The sequence below is a fragment of the Pan troglodytes genome, chromosome 11 (assembly GCF_028858775.2).
Source record: "Pan troglodytes isolate AG18354 chromosome 11, NHGRI_mPanTro3-v2.0_pri, whole genome shotgun sequence".
In the NCBI taxonomy this organism is placed as follows: domain Eukaryota; kingdom Metazoa; phylum Chordata; class Mammalia; order Primates; family Hominidae; genus Pan; species Pan troglodytes.
The window spans coordinates 67687725-67707653 of NC_072409.2; the positions used below are offsets into that span (position 1 = coordinate 67687725).

The following is a 19929-nucleotide window of genomic DNA, read 5'->3' on the forward strand; positions in this document are numbered from 1 at the left end:
TTTGTAGTTCAAGAACCCTTACGCTTAAAAAAAAAAATTCTTTGCTGTTTGATTTTCTTAGGGTGTTTTCATTAGTTTGCATAATTTTCAAATATTACCCAGAATGTTTTATTATTAATTTATGTGTAGTTTTCATATATATAGTTTATATGTATGATTATTACCATATGTGCATATGTGAATTACTATACATACATACATACGTATGTAACCACATACACATAATGAAAAATATACATACACACACTTATTTGAAGTATACAATCTACCTTTCATTGCGGGGAGGTAAAGGTCTCACTCTATCACCCAGGCTGGAGGGCAGTAGCATGATCATGGCTCACTGTAGTCCTCACCTCCTGGGCTCAAGATCCTCCCACCTCAGCCTCCCAGGTAGCTGGGACTACAGGCACATACTGTCACGCCTGGCTAATTTTTTTAGTTTTTATTCATAGAGACAGGGTTTTGCCATGTTGCCTAGGCTGGTCTTGAACTCCTGGGTTCAAGCGATCCACCTGCCTTAGCTTCCCAAAGTGCTAGGATTCCAGGTGTTAGCCACTGCGCCTGGCCTAATCTACCATCTTAAAGCATTAAAAATATATATATATGGAGGTTTAGAGTAAGAATTGGGGAAATTCAAAGTTATGATATTAAGGATTGTTGATTAAGGGAAGAAGAACATTGCTTTGTTTATGGTACAGAGAACTGTAAATAGAAACTTGTATATTTCGAATATAATCTAGGTTTTCCAACAGTACTGATATAAATACAATAATTTCAAATCATTACAACAAACACTTGTTGTTTGTAGTTGTAAAATAGCTTTCAATAAAGTGATTAAGCGCTTAAGGACAAAGGCCACTTTGTTATCTCTTCTAATGCCTGACAGAAAATAGACTAACCATAAATGCAGGTTGAAGGAGTAATATTTTTTGTCCTTTTTTTTTCCCCCCAAAAAATGTAGGTAATCTTAAACTTATAATTCCATGGAAAAACCTTTATACTCAACCTGTTGAAGCCGTATTGGAAGAAATTTATTTACTTATAGTGCCTTCTTCTAGTAAGTTAAATTTAAAAAAATTATAATTTAAGTTATTCTTTTTTATGGATGGAAAAATATTTATATTCAAAATACTTTTGGAATTTTTTGAGATTTTAATATTTAAATTTGATATTTGTTAATTCAAATTAAATTGGTTTTTACTCTACATTTTTGGCAACTTTGAATTATTTATTATTTATTTATTATTACTTTTTTTTAAGATGGAGTCTCGCACTGTCACCTGGGCTGGAGTGCAGTGGCACCGTCTCAGCTCACTGCAACCTCCGCCTCCTGGGTTCAAGCGATTCTCCTGCCTCAGCCTCCTGAGTAGCTGGGATTATAGGCGCCTGCCACCACGCCCAGCTAGTTTTTGTATCTTTAGTAGAGATGGGGTTTCACCATGTTGGCCAGGCTGGTTTCGAACTCCTGACCTCATGATTCGCCCACCTTGGCCTCCCAAAGTGCTGGGATTACAGGCATGAGCCACCGCGCCCGGCCAATTAATGATTATTTGTAAGGATTTTTTTGGAATGACTATATTTAAATTTAAGGTAGTTATGATTCTTCCTTTTTAATCTTCCTATAGGAATAAAATATGATCCTTTAAAAGAAGAGAAACAACTCATGGAAGCAAAGCAACAGGAACTGAAAAGAATAGAAGAAGCAAAACAAAAAGTAGTTGATCAAGGTAAAGAAAACAGTAAATAACAGTGCTAATAAGAGAAGTAGAAAAGACCTAAATATTTATCATAATTGAATATTATTTTTCTCTGGAGATGCTGAGATTATTTAAGAAATATAGAATCTCATTGCATGGGGAATTTTAATGTGGTTTGTATGCTTTGTTATGTGTACAGAAATTTTACCTTATGGAAATTTATCTTAAGGCAAATAATATGTCTAGCTTATTATTATTAGGTTTACATATTTTAAATATATATATATACACACACACATATACATACTAGGTAAGGTCAGTTTTTAATGATAGCAATTAATTTTATCAAGCATATTTTCTTAATTTTCTAGCCTTTGCTTTTGTATTCTTTTTATATCAATTCTTCACCCTTTTGGAGATACTTAGTTTCTTGACATATTTCTATATGCCTCTATCTGTTTATTTACCCTCTGGCTTCACATATTTTCCAATTAAACTTAGACAATATGTTCCATTACTGCAACCTCTTTTTCATTATTGGAAGCGGTGTCCTGAAGAAATCTAATTCCTTTTCACCTGTTCTCTGATCCTTACTGCCAGCTACTTTTTAAACTCTCACCTAGTGGGTTTTTTGCCTTGGCATGTAAATACGCTGTTCTTTATCTTGAAACATAAAGTCATTTTCTTAACCTAGTCATCTGTTTATGTTCTTCTCCTCTGTCATTCATTTAATAGTTAAACATCTTAAAATTAAAAAGTTTACTGACTTCACTGTCTCTGAAATGCATTGATTTTCTTTTAATAAAAAATAATAAGCTTCAATAATAAATGTTTTACTTGTTGGCAAACATTAATAGAGATTTAACATGTAATTCTTGGCAATATCTCTTGTAATTCTGTTTTTTCTCTGTAACAGTTACTTTATATTATGTGTAGTCATTTATCCTTACCTCCAGTCCTCTTTCCTAAGTCTCTTAGGCCTTTTCTTTTTAAAAATTATTTTTATTTTATCAAGGTAATATATATACATAGCTTTAAAAGTTAAGCAGTATTATAGTGTCTGGATTAAAAAAAAAAACCAACTGTTCCTGGCCCAGGCCCACACCTATATTGCTAAATATGGTGCTCACACCTCTGTTTCTTGATTTATTTAGATATATTATATATATATATATAAAACGTGTTATATGTAACATAACATGCATATTATCTATAACATAACGTATTTTATAACATATAATTAATGACATTACATATTTTAAACTCATCTCGTGTTTCATTGGCATATATATGACATATATATAACGTGTAATATATATATTACACACACATCCTTTTATGATGTACTATGAAGATTGACCCTATTTTTTCATCTTCTCTATATAGTTCTATCACATTTTTGGTTAAATCAGAATTCATTGTTAATAGTATCATGGCTATATATAAATGTTTTATTTATATATAAATAAAGTGGCTTTAAGTATGACTGTTTATTTTGTAGGCTTTTAGTTAACCTCCCTGTTCTCCCATGTACAAAATTTGGATCCTATTAGGGCCATTTTCTCTAAAATAAACCCTTGTGTTCTCACTAGGGTGGGAAAGGGATGTTGCTTGGATATTGGGCTGGGAGAGAAGGGGACCTAACTTAACTGCTCCTTATACAGATTTAAATCAGTTCTTGTGTTATCTTCCTCTCTCTCCACTGTGTTCCATGTTTGCTATTTTTTGTTTGGTGGGGTTTCCAGTTCCTGTGTCTTTCCAGGGTTCTGTGACTTGGATTTTTGTTGTTGTTGTTGTTTGTTTTAAACTCATCTTGTGTTTTGTTTCATTACCCTGCAAGATATAGGCATTGATATACTTTTCATGTAAAATGGATAGTTGGTTTTATTCAGGATTGGTACTTTATTGACAGTAATATGAGAAAAAAGAGCAAAGGGATTTAAGGTGTTGGTAAAATAACATATCATGGAATCTGAGCTGCATAAGGAAGTCAGGAGGAAGTAGTGGGTAGAGAAAGAAAGACTTAACATTTAATCGAATGACTAAATGAATTTATAAAAGAAAAGATTTTATTAGGTAGTGGTGAGAGTCAAAGATTAAAATATGATCCTCTGTCTTTAAAGAGCTTGTATTCTGTTGTCTACTTAATTCTATAATCTATTTATATGTATATATATTCATTTAACTCTGGTGTATTTGAGGTACATATGATTAGTATCTTCAACTTTCCTTTATCTAAGGCCTCCTGGGCCAGCTGAATTTGAGAGTAATAGGCAATTAGAGGAAAAGATAGATTTATATGTATTATTTCTATATAGGAGTAGAAATATGAAAAGAGGAACAGAATTAGACATAAAAAAGAATATAGCTTTCATTGGCATTTTTAAGGGGAGAAAAAGGATAATAACTATGATTATCAAAGGCATATTTCAAAAAAATTAGGAACCTCAATTCTTTATTCTTCTTTATTCTTGCTTTTTCTTTTTTTTTGAGACAAAGTCTCACTTTGTCTCCCAGGATGGAATGCAGTGGTGTGATCTCGGTTCACTGCAGCCTCCACCTCTCTGGTTCAAACGATTCTCCTGCCTCAGCCTCCCAAGTAGCTGGGACTACAGGCATGGACCACCATACCTGCCTAATTTTTATATTTTTAATAGAGACGGGGTTTCGCCATAGTGGCCGGGTTGGTCTAAAACTCCTGACTTCAGATGATCTGCCCACCTTGGCCTCCCAGAGTGCTGGGATTACAGGTGTGAGCCACCTTGCCCCTCCAATTCTTGATTCTTTCTATTTCTTTGGAAAGTAATGGAACTTGAGATAGTTAATACTGTTTTCTGAACATGAAATAGTTGATGAACTTCTTTCATCCTTGTTCAAAAGAAGAAAGAAGATCTTATTTCCTATTTTGTATTTACTGGGGGAGGAGGATATTCAACTGTTTTACACATCTATACACAGGCAACTTAATGGTGGTATCACTAATTTTGAGAGAGATTTCTGCTTTGCTGCTGTTACTGGATTTTCTCATTTAAGTCTATTGTAATTCTTACCCAATAATCTTCATTTTTAAATATATTTTTGTACTTAGGCATAGGTTAACAGAAATTATAAAATTTAATGCCAGTAAATTCTACATGGTCTGCTTTAGTCTCATGGCACAATAAACTAGCTTTTGAAAAATGTTTACTTGCTTTTGAAAGACTTTTGGAAAGCAAGCTATTAGTGTTCTATTTACATATATATGTATATTTCAGCAAGGCAACATAAGCATGTTACTTCAGTATGTGGATATTTATAGAGTATATTTTTCATTCAATTTTAAAAAAGGAATATTTGCAATTGTAGAACAACATCTGCCGGAAAAACAGGACACTTTTGCAGAAAAATTAGTTACACAGATCATAAAAAATCTTCAGGTGAAAATTTCCAGTATCCATATTCGTTATGAAGATGATGTAAGTATTTTAATATGTGATATTTGTTTTTATATTTATATGTAAGTTATTTTACTATTTATTGACACCTACTTTTTAATGGCCAATCTATTAAATCCCAAAAGGTTACAGAGCTAAAGATGATATGATCCTTCTTTTCTATAATTATAGTTGTAATTTGCAGTCCTTAGTGTTGAGTGCTTGATTTTACACTTTCCCAAAATGTTCAGACATTAGATCATGAAGGAAATGCCTTGGGAATTATGAATTTAGCAGTTATGTATTTTTAAAATACTTTAAAGTATGCTGTATTTACCTCCTGGATGGAGTACTGGTCTAGCAATTAGTGGAGCTAGCCTTAAATAATTCCTTGATCCTGAATAGGTCATTTGTTTTCTCTTAACCAGATAATTATTTGCTTTATAATCCTATTTTGTTAGTCTTTTTTAATAATTTTTTTTGTAAACTGGAAAACATGCAGTATAATATTCCTGTGTAACACGAATACATTAATAATTAGTATTCTAATTTGTTTTAGGAAAAATATAGGAATGAAAGTTTTTCTGGAAAGTAATAAAATGTTTCTGAATGTTTGAAATAAGTTACTTCCCAAAAAGTTATCCCTCCCTCCCTTCCTCCCCCCACCTCCCTCTCTCTCTCTCTCTCTCTCTCTTTCTCTTTCTCTCTTTCTTTCTCTTCTCCTCTTCTCTCCCCTCCCCTCCCCTCCCCTCGCCTCCCCTTCCCAAGACAAGGCCTCACACTGTCGCCAGGCTGGAGTGCAGTTGCCCGATCATGACTCATTGCAACCTTGACCTTCCTTGCTCAAGTGATCCTCCCACCTCACCCCCACCCACCCACCCTGCAGTAGCTGGGACTACAGTTGCACCCCACCAGGCCTGGCTAATTTTCTTAACATTTTTTTTTGTAGAGGCAGGATCTCACTGTGTTACCCAGGCCGGTCTCCAGAGCTCAAGCAGTCCTCCTGCCTTGGCCTTCCAGAGTGCTGGGATTACAGATGGGAGCCGCTGCACATTGACAGTTTTTTCTATAAAGTGAATTTTATCCAACTACTAAAAATCTGAATAAATTTTACTTTCTTTCCTCTTTAGATCACAAATCGGGACAAACCGCTGTCATTTGGTATTTCCCTTCAAAATCTGAGCATGCAGGTATTTTGTTTATAAAAGAATCTTAACCATATTTAATGTGCAATATAGTCTATTAAACTGCTACTATTTGTATATGCCAGCATCAGAAATAGGTGTCTATGTAGAACGGGTGCACAAAGGGTCTTGATTGGATTGGAATCGAGGGTATGTAGATTCACATTTCAAAAAATGGTTGAAAATCAAATTCAGAAATATGAGGTCCTATTATTATTGGTAATTATGATTTTAGATGCTTTTGCTTACTTTAAAAAATCCATTTCCAAGTTTGTAATGAGTAAGTACCAAATACAAGTAATAAATGTTCATATCTGAAACTTCGATAAGCCTTGAAAAACAAAAATCTTCAGTTTTTCTCAATATCATTATTAATATTGTAGCATAGTGTTTTCCTGTTTAATTTTTGAAATTGAGGAATTTTAAAAATATAAGAACATGTAGAGAATTTTGAAATGTATGCTTGCCTCCGGAATGGATGGCTGTTAAATTAAGAGCCTATTAAAATAGCCTATTTGCTTAAAGTCTTAAATATTTTTATAGGAATAAGCTGTTTTGGATAAAGTTTGAATCCCTTTTGTTTTCTACTTCCACCCACCCATCCTTCCCCAGAGATAAGTATCCTAAATTTTAAAACTTTTATGTATCTATTAAAAATGTAGGATTTTAAAAGTTTACACGTTTTATATGACTCTTTTATGAGTTCCTTTTTGCACTTTCCAGTGTTGTTGACATTTATCTGTGTTACCACATGTAACAAAATTCATTCAGTTTAACTGCTGTGTATTTCATTGCATGATTTTATTTGTTATATCTATTGGGTTTTGTATAAGATTTCTTTTTAATTTTATTATTATTTTTAAATTGGGCAGCCTCCCAAGCCAGAGCAGGCTCAGAGAGACTCCACAGTTTCTTTTTAAAATGTGGCCCCACTGCAATGAAAAAAGAAAAAATGCCCTCCAAAAAGTTACTCAAATACTGTCATTAAGTTGAAAAATAAGAATGGAGAATTAGCCATTGGATTGGGCAATGTGAAGATCATTGGTAACCATGATAACAGTAGTTACTAATCATCACCTTTGGAAACTTGTCTGCCAGCCTAGACCTGTTCAGTTAGAAACTCTAGGATTTGGTTGCAGCAATCTGTGTTTTACAAAGCCCTCTAGGTCAGGGTTCCTGGGCCACAGAACAGGAGGTAAGGGCTGGGAGTGAGCATTACCGCCTGAGCTCTGTCAGATCAGAGGTGGCATTCGATTCTCGTAGGATCCTAGCGAACCTTATTGTGAACTGCGCATCTCAGGGATCTAGGTTGTGCCCCTGATGGAAAAGTTATCTCCTATGAAACTGGTCGTTGGTGCCAAAAAGGTTGGGGACCACTGCTCTAGGTGATCCTAATGCATGCTAAACTTTGAGAGCTACTATTCTAATTATCCATTCAGTTCTCCACATAGAAACGAAAACCATCTTTCTGAAATAAAGATCTGATCACTTTATTCCTCTCAGTGGCTTTCATTGCTCTTAGTTTTATCCTTAAACAACTTATAAACCCTTTTTAAACCGACCCCAGGCAATATACCTGGTTTTACCTTTTTTCTCTGTCTGTTTTGCATTATATTCTCCTGCATACTGAGCTACTTCAGTTGCCTGAATGTGCCATATATTTGTGTACCTTTGGGCTCTGCCTGTTGTGAATCATATTCCCTGTCGACCTTAGAATCAATAATTTTTAGTTACATGTTATATATTAGGTTATATATAACATCTCTTTATCCATCACACCCCTGAATTGGATGCTCCTGCCATGCCCTCTCAATGAAATGAGAGGACATTTTTTTTTGTAGAGACGAGGTCTCACTTTTTGTTGCCCAAATTTGTCTCAAACTCCTGGCCTCAAGCAATCCTCCCAACTCAGCCTTCCAAAGTGTTGGGATTACAGGTGTGAGCCACTGCACCCAATGATACCTGCAAATCTAAATAGCTCCTAGAACATTCTTTTATAAGTTAAATGAGTTATGAGTTTTAGAAGTTAAATGAGTATTTAACTTCTGCTGTGGCACTTACCTGTTGGAAGTTGCCTGTTTCTTTGTTTGCTTTTCTGACCCGCAATGAGCTCCTTCCTTGAAAGCAGACACTTTACTGTGGTCAGTTAGTATTTTTTGATGGAGTGATATGTCTTTAAAGGCATTTTCATGAAAGGGACATTGGTCTAGGGTATGGTAGATAATGATTTATTACTCTGCCATTTCAAATGGACTGACCTTTTTACTGCCATTGTTTTTTTTCCTTTTCAGACAACTGATCAATACTGGGTTCCATGTTTACATGATGAAACTGAGAAACTGGTTCGTAAGGTAAATAAATACTGTGTTTGTCAACTCATGGACTTAAGAGAATTTTGGAAAGCCAAATGATAATATATAGATAAGGATGTATGTGAATTTTGCTTATTTGTTTAACTCTGTGATATGGCTCACTTAATTATTTGAGACTTCTGAAAATAGTGTATGATAAAAATTCTTCAAAGAAAATGAGACATCTAATAAATTTTATTTTCAGTTAATCCGATTGGATAACCTGTTTGCCTATTGGAATGTGAAGTCTCAGATGTTTTATCTTAGTGATTATGATAACTCCTTGGTAAGTAAATTTTTTCTGTATGTATTTGTTGGTATCATATTTTGCATGAGGTTTAATTCATTGTCATTTATCTAATATACTGTAGTCAGTATTTTTTCCTAGGCACAATCTATTAGCAGAATTTACAGATACAGGTGAAGATGTGTGTAACTATACACAAACATGAATACATACCCCCATATCTTTTTTTTTTTTTTTGAGACAGGGTCTTGCTCTGTTGCCCAGGCTGAAATGCAGTGGCACGATTATAGCTCACTGCAGCTTCTAACTCTTGGGCTCAAGCAATCATCCTTCCTGCCTCAGCCTCTTGAGTAGCGAGGACTATAGGCACACGCCACCATGCCCAGCTAATTTTTAAATTTTTTTGTAGAGACAAGGTCTCACTTTTTGTTGCCCAAATTTGTCTCAAACTCCTGGCCTCAAGCAATCCTCCCAACTCAGCCTTCCAAAGTGTTGGAATTACAGGTGTGAGCCACTGCACCCAATGATACCTGCAAATCTAAATAGCTCCTAGAACATTCTTTTATAAGATTAGTTTGGTGAGATGTTGTTTAACTACTTTAATATTTTGCCATAGCTAAGTTCTAAGTTTGAATTGGTTTTTAAAATTGCTTTTAAACATTTTTCTTTTGCAGATAATAGGATTTTTTAGGATAAAGACATATTGGCATGAATATGGCTAGGCGTGGTGGCTCACACCTGTAATCCCAGCACTTTGGGAGGCCGAGGCGGGTGGATCACTTGAGGTCAAGAGTTCAAGACCAGCATAGCCAACATGTTAAAACCCTGTCTCTACTAAAAATACAAAAATTAGCCAGGCACGGTGGGGCACGTCTGTAATCCCAGCCGCTCGGGAGGCTGAGGCAGGAGAATCGCATGAGTCCATGAGACAGGGGTTGCAGTGAGCTGAGATTGCACCACTGCCCTCCAGCCTGGGCGACAGGGGGAGACTCCATCTCAAAAAAAGACATATTGGCATGAATATAAATAAAAGCAATTTGTCTTTTAATAGGACGACTTGAAGAATGGCATTGTCAATGAAAATATTGTTCCAGAAGGTTATGATTTTGGTAAGTACATTTTATAAGATAAAAAAAGTAGTTAAAGTAATTGGTATAAATTTTAAATTAGCATTGTTGCTATCACTGTGCTAGTTCATGTTAAATTTCCTTCTATATAGTTAAATGTATTTATAATGTATATACAAAAGCAAATAATATTATATTTTTTAGTAACATTTTATTGTTATGAAGCTTTTGACTATATTTCAAAACTATAGGGGAAAATGTCCAACAAAAGATGTTAATAAATTATGATAAACCTCTAAGGATTATTCAGTAACAATTAGGGTAATATTTATGAAGACATTTCAAAATGGCAAGTAAAATTTAATAAGGCTAGCTAGTACAGCCTTTTTTAAAATAGTAAGATCACGCTGCATTTAAAATTTTTTAAATTTATACTTCTCTATGTTTTCCTAATTTTCCAAAATGAGCATCCATTACTTTTACAATCAGAAATGAATTACTAAAACAGAAAGAAAAATATCAGTGCTGTTTCTCAGCTTCCCAAGTAGCTGGGACTATGGGCACACATTGCCACACCTGGCTAATTTCTTTCGTATTTTAGTAGAGACGGGGTTTCACCATGTTGCCCAGGCTGGTCTCCAACTCCTGAGTTCAGGCAATCTGCCCGCCTCGGCCTTCCAAAATGCTAGGATTACAGGCATGAGCCACCTGGGAACCTGGGAGGTAGAGGTTGCAATGAGCCAAGATCACGCCACTGCACTTCAGCCTGGGTGACAGAGTGAGACTCCGTCTCTACAAAAACAAACAAAAAAAAGTGCTGTTTTTTCTATGATAAGGGCACTTAATAAAAGTTGGTGATGGATAACTTAATTATTGAATTTGTATGCCTGATGTCATTAACCATAGAATATCCTTCCTGAAAGTATTTCCTTTCTTGGCTCAGTGATACTTTTCTGTCTATATTATACACCTTCATGACTACTCAAGTGATTCTTCTTTTTGTGCCCACTCTTAAAATAATTATTTTTATTGGTTTGAATTTGGTTTCATTTTCTTGATTCTCTTCTCATAGGAAATATTCAGAACAGATGAGTTATCTGTCATATGTGTTTATGATTTTCAAATCCATAATCGTAAATTTGACTTATTTCTCCTTTGCCCTGAAGTCATTTTTGCTGTATCAGAGTTCAGTGAGGAGAGAGAAAGTACTGAGTAATTTGAAGAGGACAAATTTAACATAAAGAATTATCAACTATAAGAGGAGACTGGAGTAACAAGGGACTGTCTCATAAAAATGCTAAAGATATAGACAGAAGAAACATCCCCTACCCTAGGGCTAAGACGGGGTGCCCAAAAGAGAGGGTCCCCCTCCTTCAGGACTGAGTTGTAGACCTTGTTGGAGGTCATAGCGTGGCTTATTGAATGGCAGGAAATTATCTGTGGTGCTGTGCCAGCAAAACCTGTTGGTACTTCACTCTCTGGAACTTTCTGGAAATTACTTCTAGGGAGCCTCATGGAGGGGTGTCTCTCTGAATGCACTCCAGTACAAAACCGCCTTAGCAAGGTGCTGGGGGAAGTTGCTGGCATCTGGCTGCATCTAGCTGCCATGTACTGCATAAGGCCGGTGCTGAAGAACTCCGTGCTGGAGGAACCAGACACTGCAGAAGCTACCGGTTCTGTAGGAGCTGGGTGTGGGAGAAGCTGTGTTCTTGCAGGAGTCTATTGAATGAACATACTGGAACCAGGCAGCATAACTCTTTCCTCCTGCAGTGTCTCTCCAGTGTCCTCTACTGATAAAGCTTAACATTACGCCAGCTGGAAAAAGAAAAAAAAATTTTTTTTCTCTACATTCTCTGCCTTCAAAGGAAACATATTTAAAGATCCCCAAATCATTTTTCAGAGCAGGCTATGAAGGAGAAGTTTGGAGCTCAGAAGTAAAAAATTGATAACGGGCATACCTGTTGGAGAGCGAAGGGGGAATGAAGGGTTTCTTTTTGTTTGTGTTTATATTTCATCAGGGAGATGACAGCTTGTTTATAGGCTGAGATGGGAATGATCCAGTAGAACATGACAAATTGACGATGCAGGAGAAACGGGGGACAGTTTCTGGATTGATGTAGGTGAAAGAGAATGGTGTCTAGTACGCAAGTGAAGAGCTTTGCTGCATATAGGAGCATAGTTAATTTATATGATAGAGTTTTGTTGTGAGAGAAGTCCTTATACTGAGTAGATGAGTAGATATGGTGATAAGAGTTGATGTAAATTCTCTTCTGAGTTCTTCAATTAAAAAATATGTATCTGAGGTATGTTAGGGTTCTCTAGAGGGACAGAACTAATAGGACAGGTGTATATTTAAAGATGAGTTTATTAAGGAGTATTGACTCACATGATCACAAGGTGAGATCCCTTAAATAGGCCATCTGCAAGCTGAGGAGCAAGGAAGCCAGTCTGAGTCCCAAAGCTGAAGAATTTGGAGTTTGAGAAGAAGAATTTGAATGTTTGAGGGCAGGAAGCATCCAGCACAGGAGAAAGATGTAGGCTCGGAGGCTAAGCCACTCTGGTCTTTCCATGTTCATCTGCCTGCTTTTATTCTGGCCGCGCTGGCAACTGATTAGATTGTGCGCACCCAGATTGAGGGTGGGTCTGCCCTTCCCAGTCCACTGACTCAAATGTTAATCTCCTTTGGCAACACCATCAGACACACCCAGGAACAGAAGTTGCATCTTTCAATACAATTGAGTTGACAGTCAATATTAACCATTACATGAGATGTTGGAGGTTTTTGGAGGGAAAAGAGGGTATGAAATAGGAATGCTAGGGGAGTGAGAGAGTGAAATGACGAGGGCAGTATTCTCAAAGTATGGTTCAAACTAGCAACATCACTTAGAAATGCAGATTTCTAGGGCCTTTCCCAGACCTCCTGAATAAGAAGCTCTGGAGGTGAAGCTCAGCATTTGATGTTTTTGTATTTAATTTTTTATTTGTATAAAATTGTGGAGTACAATCCTTACATGGATATATTGCATAGTAGTGAAGTCTAGGCTTTCAGTGTATCCATCACCTGAATAATGTACATTGTCCCCATTAAGTAATTTCTTATCATCCACCCCTCTCCCATTTCTCTACCTTTCTGAGTCTCCAGTGACTGTCATTCCATGCTCTATGTCCGTATATACACATTATTTAGCTCCCACTTACAAGTGAGAACATGCAGTATTTGTTGTTCTGTTTCTGCATTGTTTCACTTAAGATAATGGCCTCCAGTTCCATCCATGTTGCTGCAAAAAATGTGATTTTCTTCTTTTTTTGGCTGAAAAGTATTCCATGATGTTCATGTACCACATTGTCCGGTTACCTGTTGATGGACACTTTGGTTGATACCATATCTTTGCTATTGTGAATAGTGCTGTGGTAAACATACAAGCGCTTTTTTTTTCTTTTTCTTTTTTTTTTTTTTTGGATAGAATGGTTTCTTTTCTTTCGGGTAGATACCCAGTAATGGAATTGCTGGATTGAATAGTAGTTCTGTTTTTAGTTCTTTGTGAAATATCCATACTGTTTTCCACAGAGGTTGTACTGATTTACATTCCCACCAACAGTAATCCCTTTTCTCCACATCCTCACCAACATCTGTCATTTATTGTCTTTTTAATAAAAAAGACATTATGGTTTTAATTTTCATTTCTCGGATGATGAGTGATGTTGAGCAGTTTTTCATACACATGTTGGCCATTTGCATATCTTCTTTTGAAAAATATTTATGTTCTTTGCCCACTTTTTTTTTTTTTTTTTTTTTTGGAGACCGAGTCTTGCTCTGTCTCCCGGGCTGGAGTGCAGTGGCGCAATCTTGGCTTCACTGTAAGCTCCACCTCACGGATTCATGCCATTCTCCTGTCTCAGACTCCCGAGTAGCTGGGACTACAGGCACCTGCCACCATGCCCAGCTAATTTTTTGTACTTTAAATACAGATGGGGTTTCACTGTGTTAGCCAGGATGGTCTCAATCTTCTGACCTCATGATCCGCCTGCCTCAGCCTCCCAGAGTGCTGGGATTACAGGCGTGAGCCACTGCACCCAGCCCTTTGCCCACTTTTTAATGGAGTTGAGTTTTTTGTTGTTGCTGTTTGAGTTTCTTGTAAACTCTGGATATTAGTCCCCTGTATGATTGATGGATAGTTTGCAGATATTTTCTCCCATTCTACAGTTTGATGTTTTAATAATCTCTCCAGGTGATTCTAATGAATACTAAAGTTTGAGAACCTCTCAGATAGACTAGGGTTCAATAAGGTTCTCATACTTTGAGAACATTGCCTTTTTTTTTTTTTTTTTTGGAAAGGGACATGTAGTAAGTGAAATATTTTACATTTTGCAGGCCATATACAGTTCCTGACACATTCCTCTTTGTTTCTTTTAAACAACTCTAAAAGTGTATGAATCATCTTTGGCTCACTGGCTATACAAAAATAGGCTGTAGCATGGATTTGGATGATTCCTGGACTGAAGGACTGTTGTGTGATTGCTCAGCAGCATTAAGGATGCACTTGAGATTTATGACACTAAAGTGAGACCCAGCAGTATGTTTTTACCCCGGGCCGCGTTCAGCTCCTTAGGGGCACTGTGGAGTTAAGTTGGTTACTTCACACTGACGAAGTGAGAAGTTAAGGAGTCTTTGCAAAGGAATGATTAAAATAACTGATGGTGGAACTTCAGTAAGGTGGGGATGGACTGAGGATGTGAAGCAGAGGTGAAGGGCAGAGAAAAGTTGGAGGATCAATGAATTGTAGGTCCAGGGTAGCTTCTATCACCAGCCACTAAATTTATTTATTTATTCTGCTTTTTTTTTCAATGTAAGAAGAAATACAGAAGAAAGAACAAGATCTTTAAGCATTTATTTATATTCAAATGAACATATTCTTGAATGTTTAATGTTTAAGAAATTAAATGTTAGTCCATATCAATGATTAAAATAAAAGGAATATATCATCTTTATATACAGATTAGCTTATAATTTAATGATGGATCTTTGTCTAGATTCTGCTATTACTGGTCTTCCTCTGAATTGTTCTTATTCTTTTTGGCACCAAACACAAAGAGTTGAGAGGAATTTATCTTAGATTATGGGTTCAGCCAAGCAGGTAATCCAGAGCAAACTTTCACTCTTCATCTCTCTCCTTTTACCAATTAAAAGGAAGAACACAGATGGATCTAGAGAAATTGATCAGAAATTCAGAAATTATAATTATATAATGGAAACCAGTGTTAATCCTCTTAGCATTTCTAATGTTCATTCATTCTGTAAAACTGTGTACTTGTATTAAAACTATTTTTTTGAATTTTTTTTTCTTAAAATGTTTCTGCTTTTAAGTATCATATTGGTATTTTGAGGGGGAGTTCGATTTGCCTTTATTGTATTTATGGAAGACAGTGAATTTTAAGTAGGAAAAAGATAAAGAATCTTCTCCACACATGGTTCATCTGACTGAACCATGGCAGTGTGAACATCTGGGAACTGTAGAAAGGGTATAAAATAAATGGAAATCAGTGTTTTCAACTTCATCACTTTATTGCCTTGAGACTTTGGAAATATAACTCAGTTTTTTTTCCATTTGTATTATTTTTCAGTATTTCGTCCCATATCTGCTAATGCCAAACTTGTGATGAATCGCCGATCTGATTTTGACTTTTCTGCCCCCAAAATAAACTTGGAAATTGAGTTACATAACATAGCAATTGAATTTAATAAACCACAGGTGATTTTCTTTAATATAATTTTCAATTGTGAATTATTGTTTGATAAAAGCAAAACTAAGATTTTAAATGTTTCACTAAAATTCATGATGTTATATGGTAACATTTCCCTAAAAAGTCAGTAATGTAACTTTTATCTTCAGCAATTGAACAAAAAAAGTGATACATTTAAGAGCTTTAATTTTCCATTCTTTAGTATTTCAGTATTATGGAGCTTCTTGAATCAGTTGATATGATGGCACAAAATCTGCCATATAGGAAGTTCAAACCTGATGTGCCTCTTCACCACCATGCCAGAGAATGGTAAATGCCTTGATTTTTTTTTTTTTTTTTAGATTTTAAAAATACAACATAAAAATAAATTTCTCGACTTCAAGAGTAATCTTTAAGATATACCATTTTTAAGGTCTGATACAAACCATAATTGATTTATAGCTAGAAATATATGTAGCTGCTTTAGCTTATTGAGTTAATGAAACTGATTTAAGGGATTCTTGCTAACACAGTTTACAACTCGAGATGCTCGAATACCATAGTTTTCATTTACTATAGACGGGTCAGTATATTTAGAATTATTACAAAAACAAATCCTGGTTTGTTTTCTTGCATTGTCTCTCCCCAACCCCCACCTCAGCTTCCCTATCAGATACACTGAACCAATATTATTAAACCTGTATTTTAAAACCTAAAAATGTTACGGAGTCTATGCAGGATAATCCCATTTTAAAACTCAAAAGTCTTGTTATTCCAGTTTTTAAGCTATTCCCTAGTTTCTAGAAGTTACAATTACTCTTTCAGTTGACTATTTCAGTTATTATTCAGATGACTAAATGTTATTTGCCAATAAATGCCTTAACAGTTCTTGTGTAGAACTATATTTAACAAAATGGAGTGATTTTGCTTATTTTCACTTAAGAAAGAGGAAAGATTAATATTGAATGGATTATTAATGCAAATGGCGTTGGGTAAAAAGGAAGTACTCAGATAATATATCATTTTCCTAATCTTTGTATTATAGTTATGTATGTTGTTAGAGTAGAAGCAATGTCAGTAATGTTTCATACTGTTGATTTGAGGGTGTTAAATGTTTTTCTTTTTTTAACTAGGTGGGCTTATGCTATACATGGCGTTCTTGAAGTAAATGTTTGCCCCAGGTTATGGATGTGGTCATGGAAGCATATTAGAAAACATAGGCAAAAAGTGAAGCAATATAAAGAACTGTATAAAAAAAAGTTAACAAGTAAGAAGCCACCTGGTGAACTTCTCGTGTCTTTGGAGGTTAGCATTTAAAAAGAAATTGTTGAGTGTTTTATACTACATAGCTCCTTATTGGTCTTCAGTGACTGATACTCCCTACCTTTCATTCCAATTTTTATTGACCTTTTCATCTCTTTTACTTAGACTTTTTTGTACTTCTGTTCTTAACTTCAGCTGAATAATACAAGATTTGTTGAAATTCTCCAGTGAGCTTTTGAAATTCGAGATTATTCTCAATCTGAAGGAATTTGGGTTCATGCAAATAGTATGATTATGTCATTTTTAACCTCAAAAGTCTAAATAGTGTTTGCTACATTGATTGAACTTCTCTGTGTTGGTTTCAAAGCCTTTTATGTGTCACCACTACATTTTCTCTATGTTACAATCTGACCATGCACTAATTTAATGTTTCCTGTACTCTGTATATTTAATGCTCATTCTTTTAGCCACGCCTATGCTCATAAATGCTACCTGCCTTTATCTCTCTACCTACTCAATTCTACTCATCCCTGAAGTTCTACTTAAGTCTTAGTGCTTGCATGAATGTCTCTGAATTTTCTGCTTATACAGAGCCCTTTTTCTCTTAATTTTTGTGGTATCTCTAGTCTCTACCAGTAGTTTTACATTTAATTATCTATCTTGAGATATTATTTTTGTATTAATCTTGTCTTTTAGCATTATGACGTATTTCAAGAGGGACTCTTTTACAAATTGATGAACTATAGCTTAGAGAGATTAAGGGGAGTTAGTCTCTTGAAGTTAATGTAAACATTCTGAATCCAGAATGAATTTCTAATTTATAGATTAGATTGACTTTTACTTTTATTTTCAATGTGGGAGACTTTCTGAAGACCTAGGGCTGTTAGGAATGCCTGGGCTTAGAGTCTTTGGGGGATGGGTTCAGGTTGTCTTAGTCTTGAATCGTAACCTGAGTCCTCCAAGTCTGGATAGGAGAACCCTGAATGAGTTATTCTGAAATAATAATAGGTTGTAGTTACTTCTCTTGGGGGAAAAATAGTTTGATCATGAAATTCTCAAAAGTAATTATGGGTATGTCAAGATAGCTGTGATGAAAGATTTAGCTAATCTCAGCTTATTTCAATAGCTATGACAACTATGAAAAGTGTTAAGTATTAAAAACAAGTTTTAAGTGTATCTGGGTCTACTTGAAATACAGGCATACTTCGCTTTATTGTGCTTTGCAGACGTTGTGGTTTTTACAAATTGAAGGTTTGTGGCAACCCTGTGTCTAGCAAATCTGTCGGCACCATTTTTCCAATAGCATTTATTCCTGTCTATGTGTCACATTTTGGTAATTCCCACAATATTTCAAACTGTTTCATTATTATTATATCTGTTATGATCTATGAGCAGTGATCTTTGCTGTTACTGTTGTAACTGTTTTGGGGTGCCACAAACTGCATCCATATAAGACAGCTGTTAAATTAAGTTTAGACTAAAGCTGCCTCCTTACATATTTTAAGTTTGGCCAAAAGGTTTCTTTGTACGCCATAAACTATAGCTTAAATGGAAGTATAAACAGACTCTAGTCTACTCTTGTGCCAATCACCAAGTTTTGGCCAATCACATGTGGCCAGTTGTTCAAACCATGTTCAAATAAGGTGAACACTAAGCTATAACCAAACCAGCTGTTTCTGTACCTCACTTCCATTTTCTCTATGTCAGTTTCCTTTTTCTGTCCATAAATCTTCCACCGTGTGGCTACACCAGAGTCTCTGAGCCTCTTCTGGCTCTGGAGGCTGCCCAATTTGCAAATTGTTCATTGCTTAATTAAATCTTTTAAATGTACTTCGGCTGAAGTTTTTATTCTAACACAGCAAACTTAATAAATGTTGTGCGTGTTCTGACTGTTCTGCTGACTGGCTGTTTTCCTGACTCCCTCTGCTTGGGCCTCCTTATTCCATGAGATAAAATATTGAAATTAGGCCGATTAATAGCCCTACAAAGGCCTCTAAGTGTTCAAATATAAGGAAGAATCATACGTCTCTCACTTTAAATTGAAAGCTGGAAATAATTAAGCTTAGTGAGAAAGGCATGTTGAAAGCAGAGATAGGCCAAAAGCTAGGCTGCTTGTGCCCAATGGTTAGCTGAGTCCTGAAGGAAATTGCAAGTGCTATTCCAGGGAACACATGAATGATAAGAAAGTAAAACAGCCTGATTACTGATGTGGAGAATGTTCTAGTGGTCTAGATAGATGAAATCAGCTACAGCATTCCTCTAAGCCTTATCCAGTGCAAGGCCCTAAACATATTCTCTTCAATACTATAAAGACTGAGAGAGGTGAGGAAGCTGCAGAAGAAAAGCTTGAAGATAGCAGAGATTGGTTCTTGAAGTTTAAGGGAAGAAGCTGTCTCTATAACATAAAAGTATAAGGCAAAGAAGAAAGTGCTGATGGAGAAGCTGCAGCAAGTGATCCTGAAGATCTAGCTAAGATCATTGATGAAGGTGGCTATACTAAACAGATTTTCAGTGTAGATGTAACAGCCTTTTACTGGGAGAGGATGCCATCTGAACTCTCCTAGCTAGAGTGAAAAAGTTAATATCTCGCCTCAAAGCTTCAAAGGACAGGCTGACTAGATGCTGACGTAGCTAGTGATTTCAGGTTGAAGCCAGTGATTCTTTGCCATTCTGAAACTCTTAGGGCCCTTAAGAATATGCTAACTCTACTCTGGCTATGCTCTATACACGGAACAGCAAAGCCTGGATGACAACATATCTGTTTACAACATTTTAAACCCAAGCTCAGACCTACTGCTCAGTAAAAAAGATTTTTTTCAAAATATTATTGCTAATAGACAATGCACCTAGTCACCAAAAGCTCTGATAGAGATATACAAAGAGATGAATGTTGTTTTCATGCCTGCTAACACCACATCTGTTCTGCCACCCATGGATTGAAGAGTAATTTTAACTTTCAAGTCTTATTATTTAAGAAGTACATTTT

General features: G+C 35.7%; 1 protein-coding gene across 16 annotated transcripts in view; it reads left to right on the forward strand.

Moving 5' to 3' along the window:
- The window catches only part of VPS13A (vacuolar protein sorting 13 homolog A), a 239659-nt gene that overhangs the window by 27159 nt on the left and 192571 nt on the right, over positions 1 to 19929 (forward strand). For 9 of the 16 annotated variants that reach the window (XR_010148689.1, XR_010148692.1, XR_010148694.1 and 6 more), the window contains exons 4-13: positions 962 to 1057; positions 1626 to 1727; positions 5025 to 5152; positions 6241 to 6300; positions 8586 to 8645; positions 8851 to 8931; positions 9944 to 10001; positions 15582 to 15709; positions 15904 to 16010; positions 16814 to 16985. Coding sequence is in view for 10 of the 16 variants with exons in the window: in XM_016960976.4 (XP_016816465.1) it covers positions 962 to 1057; positions 1626 to 1727; positions 5025 to 5152; positions 6241 to 6300; positions 8586 to 8645; positions 8851 to 8931; positions 9944 to 10001; positions 15582 to 15709; positions 15904 to 16010; positions 16814 to 16985 (992 nt within the window). In the remaining 6 variants the exon portion in view is untranslated. The remainder of the gene's footprint in view (positions 1 to 961; positions 1058 to 1625; positions 1728 to 5024; positions 5153 to 6240; positions 6301 to 8585; positions 8646 to 8850; positions 8932 to 9943; positions 10002 to 15581; positions 15710 to 15903; positions 16011 to 16813; positions 16986 to 19929) is intronic. The other 7 variants (XM_016960977.3, XM_016960984.4, XM_016960980.4 and 4 more) reach the window with 4 other exon arrangements.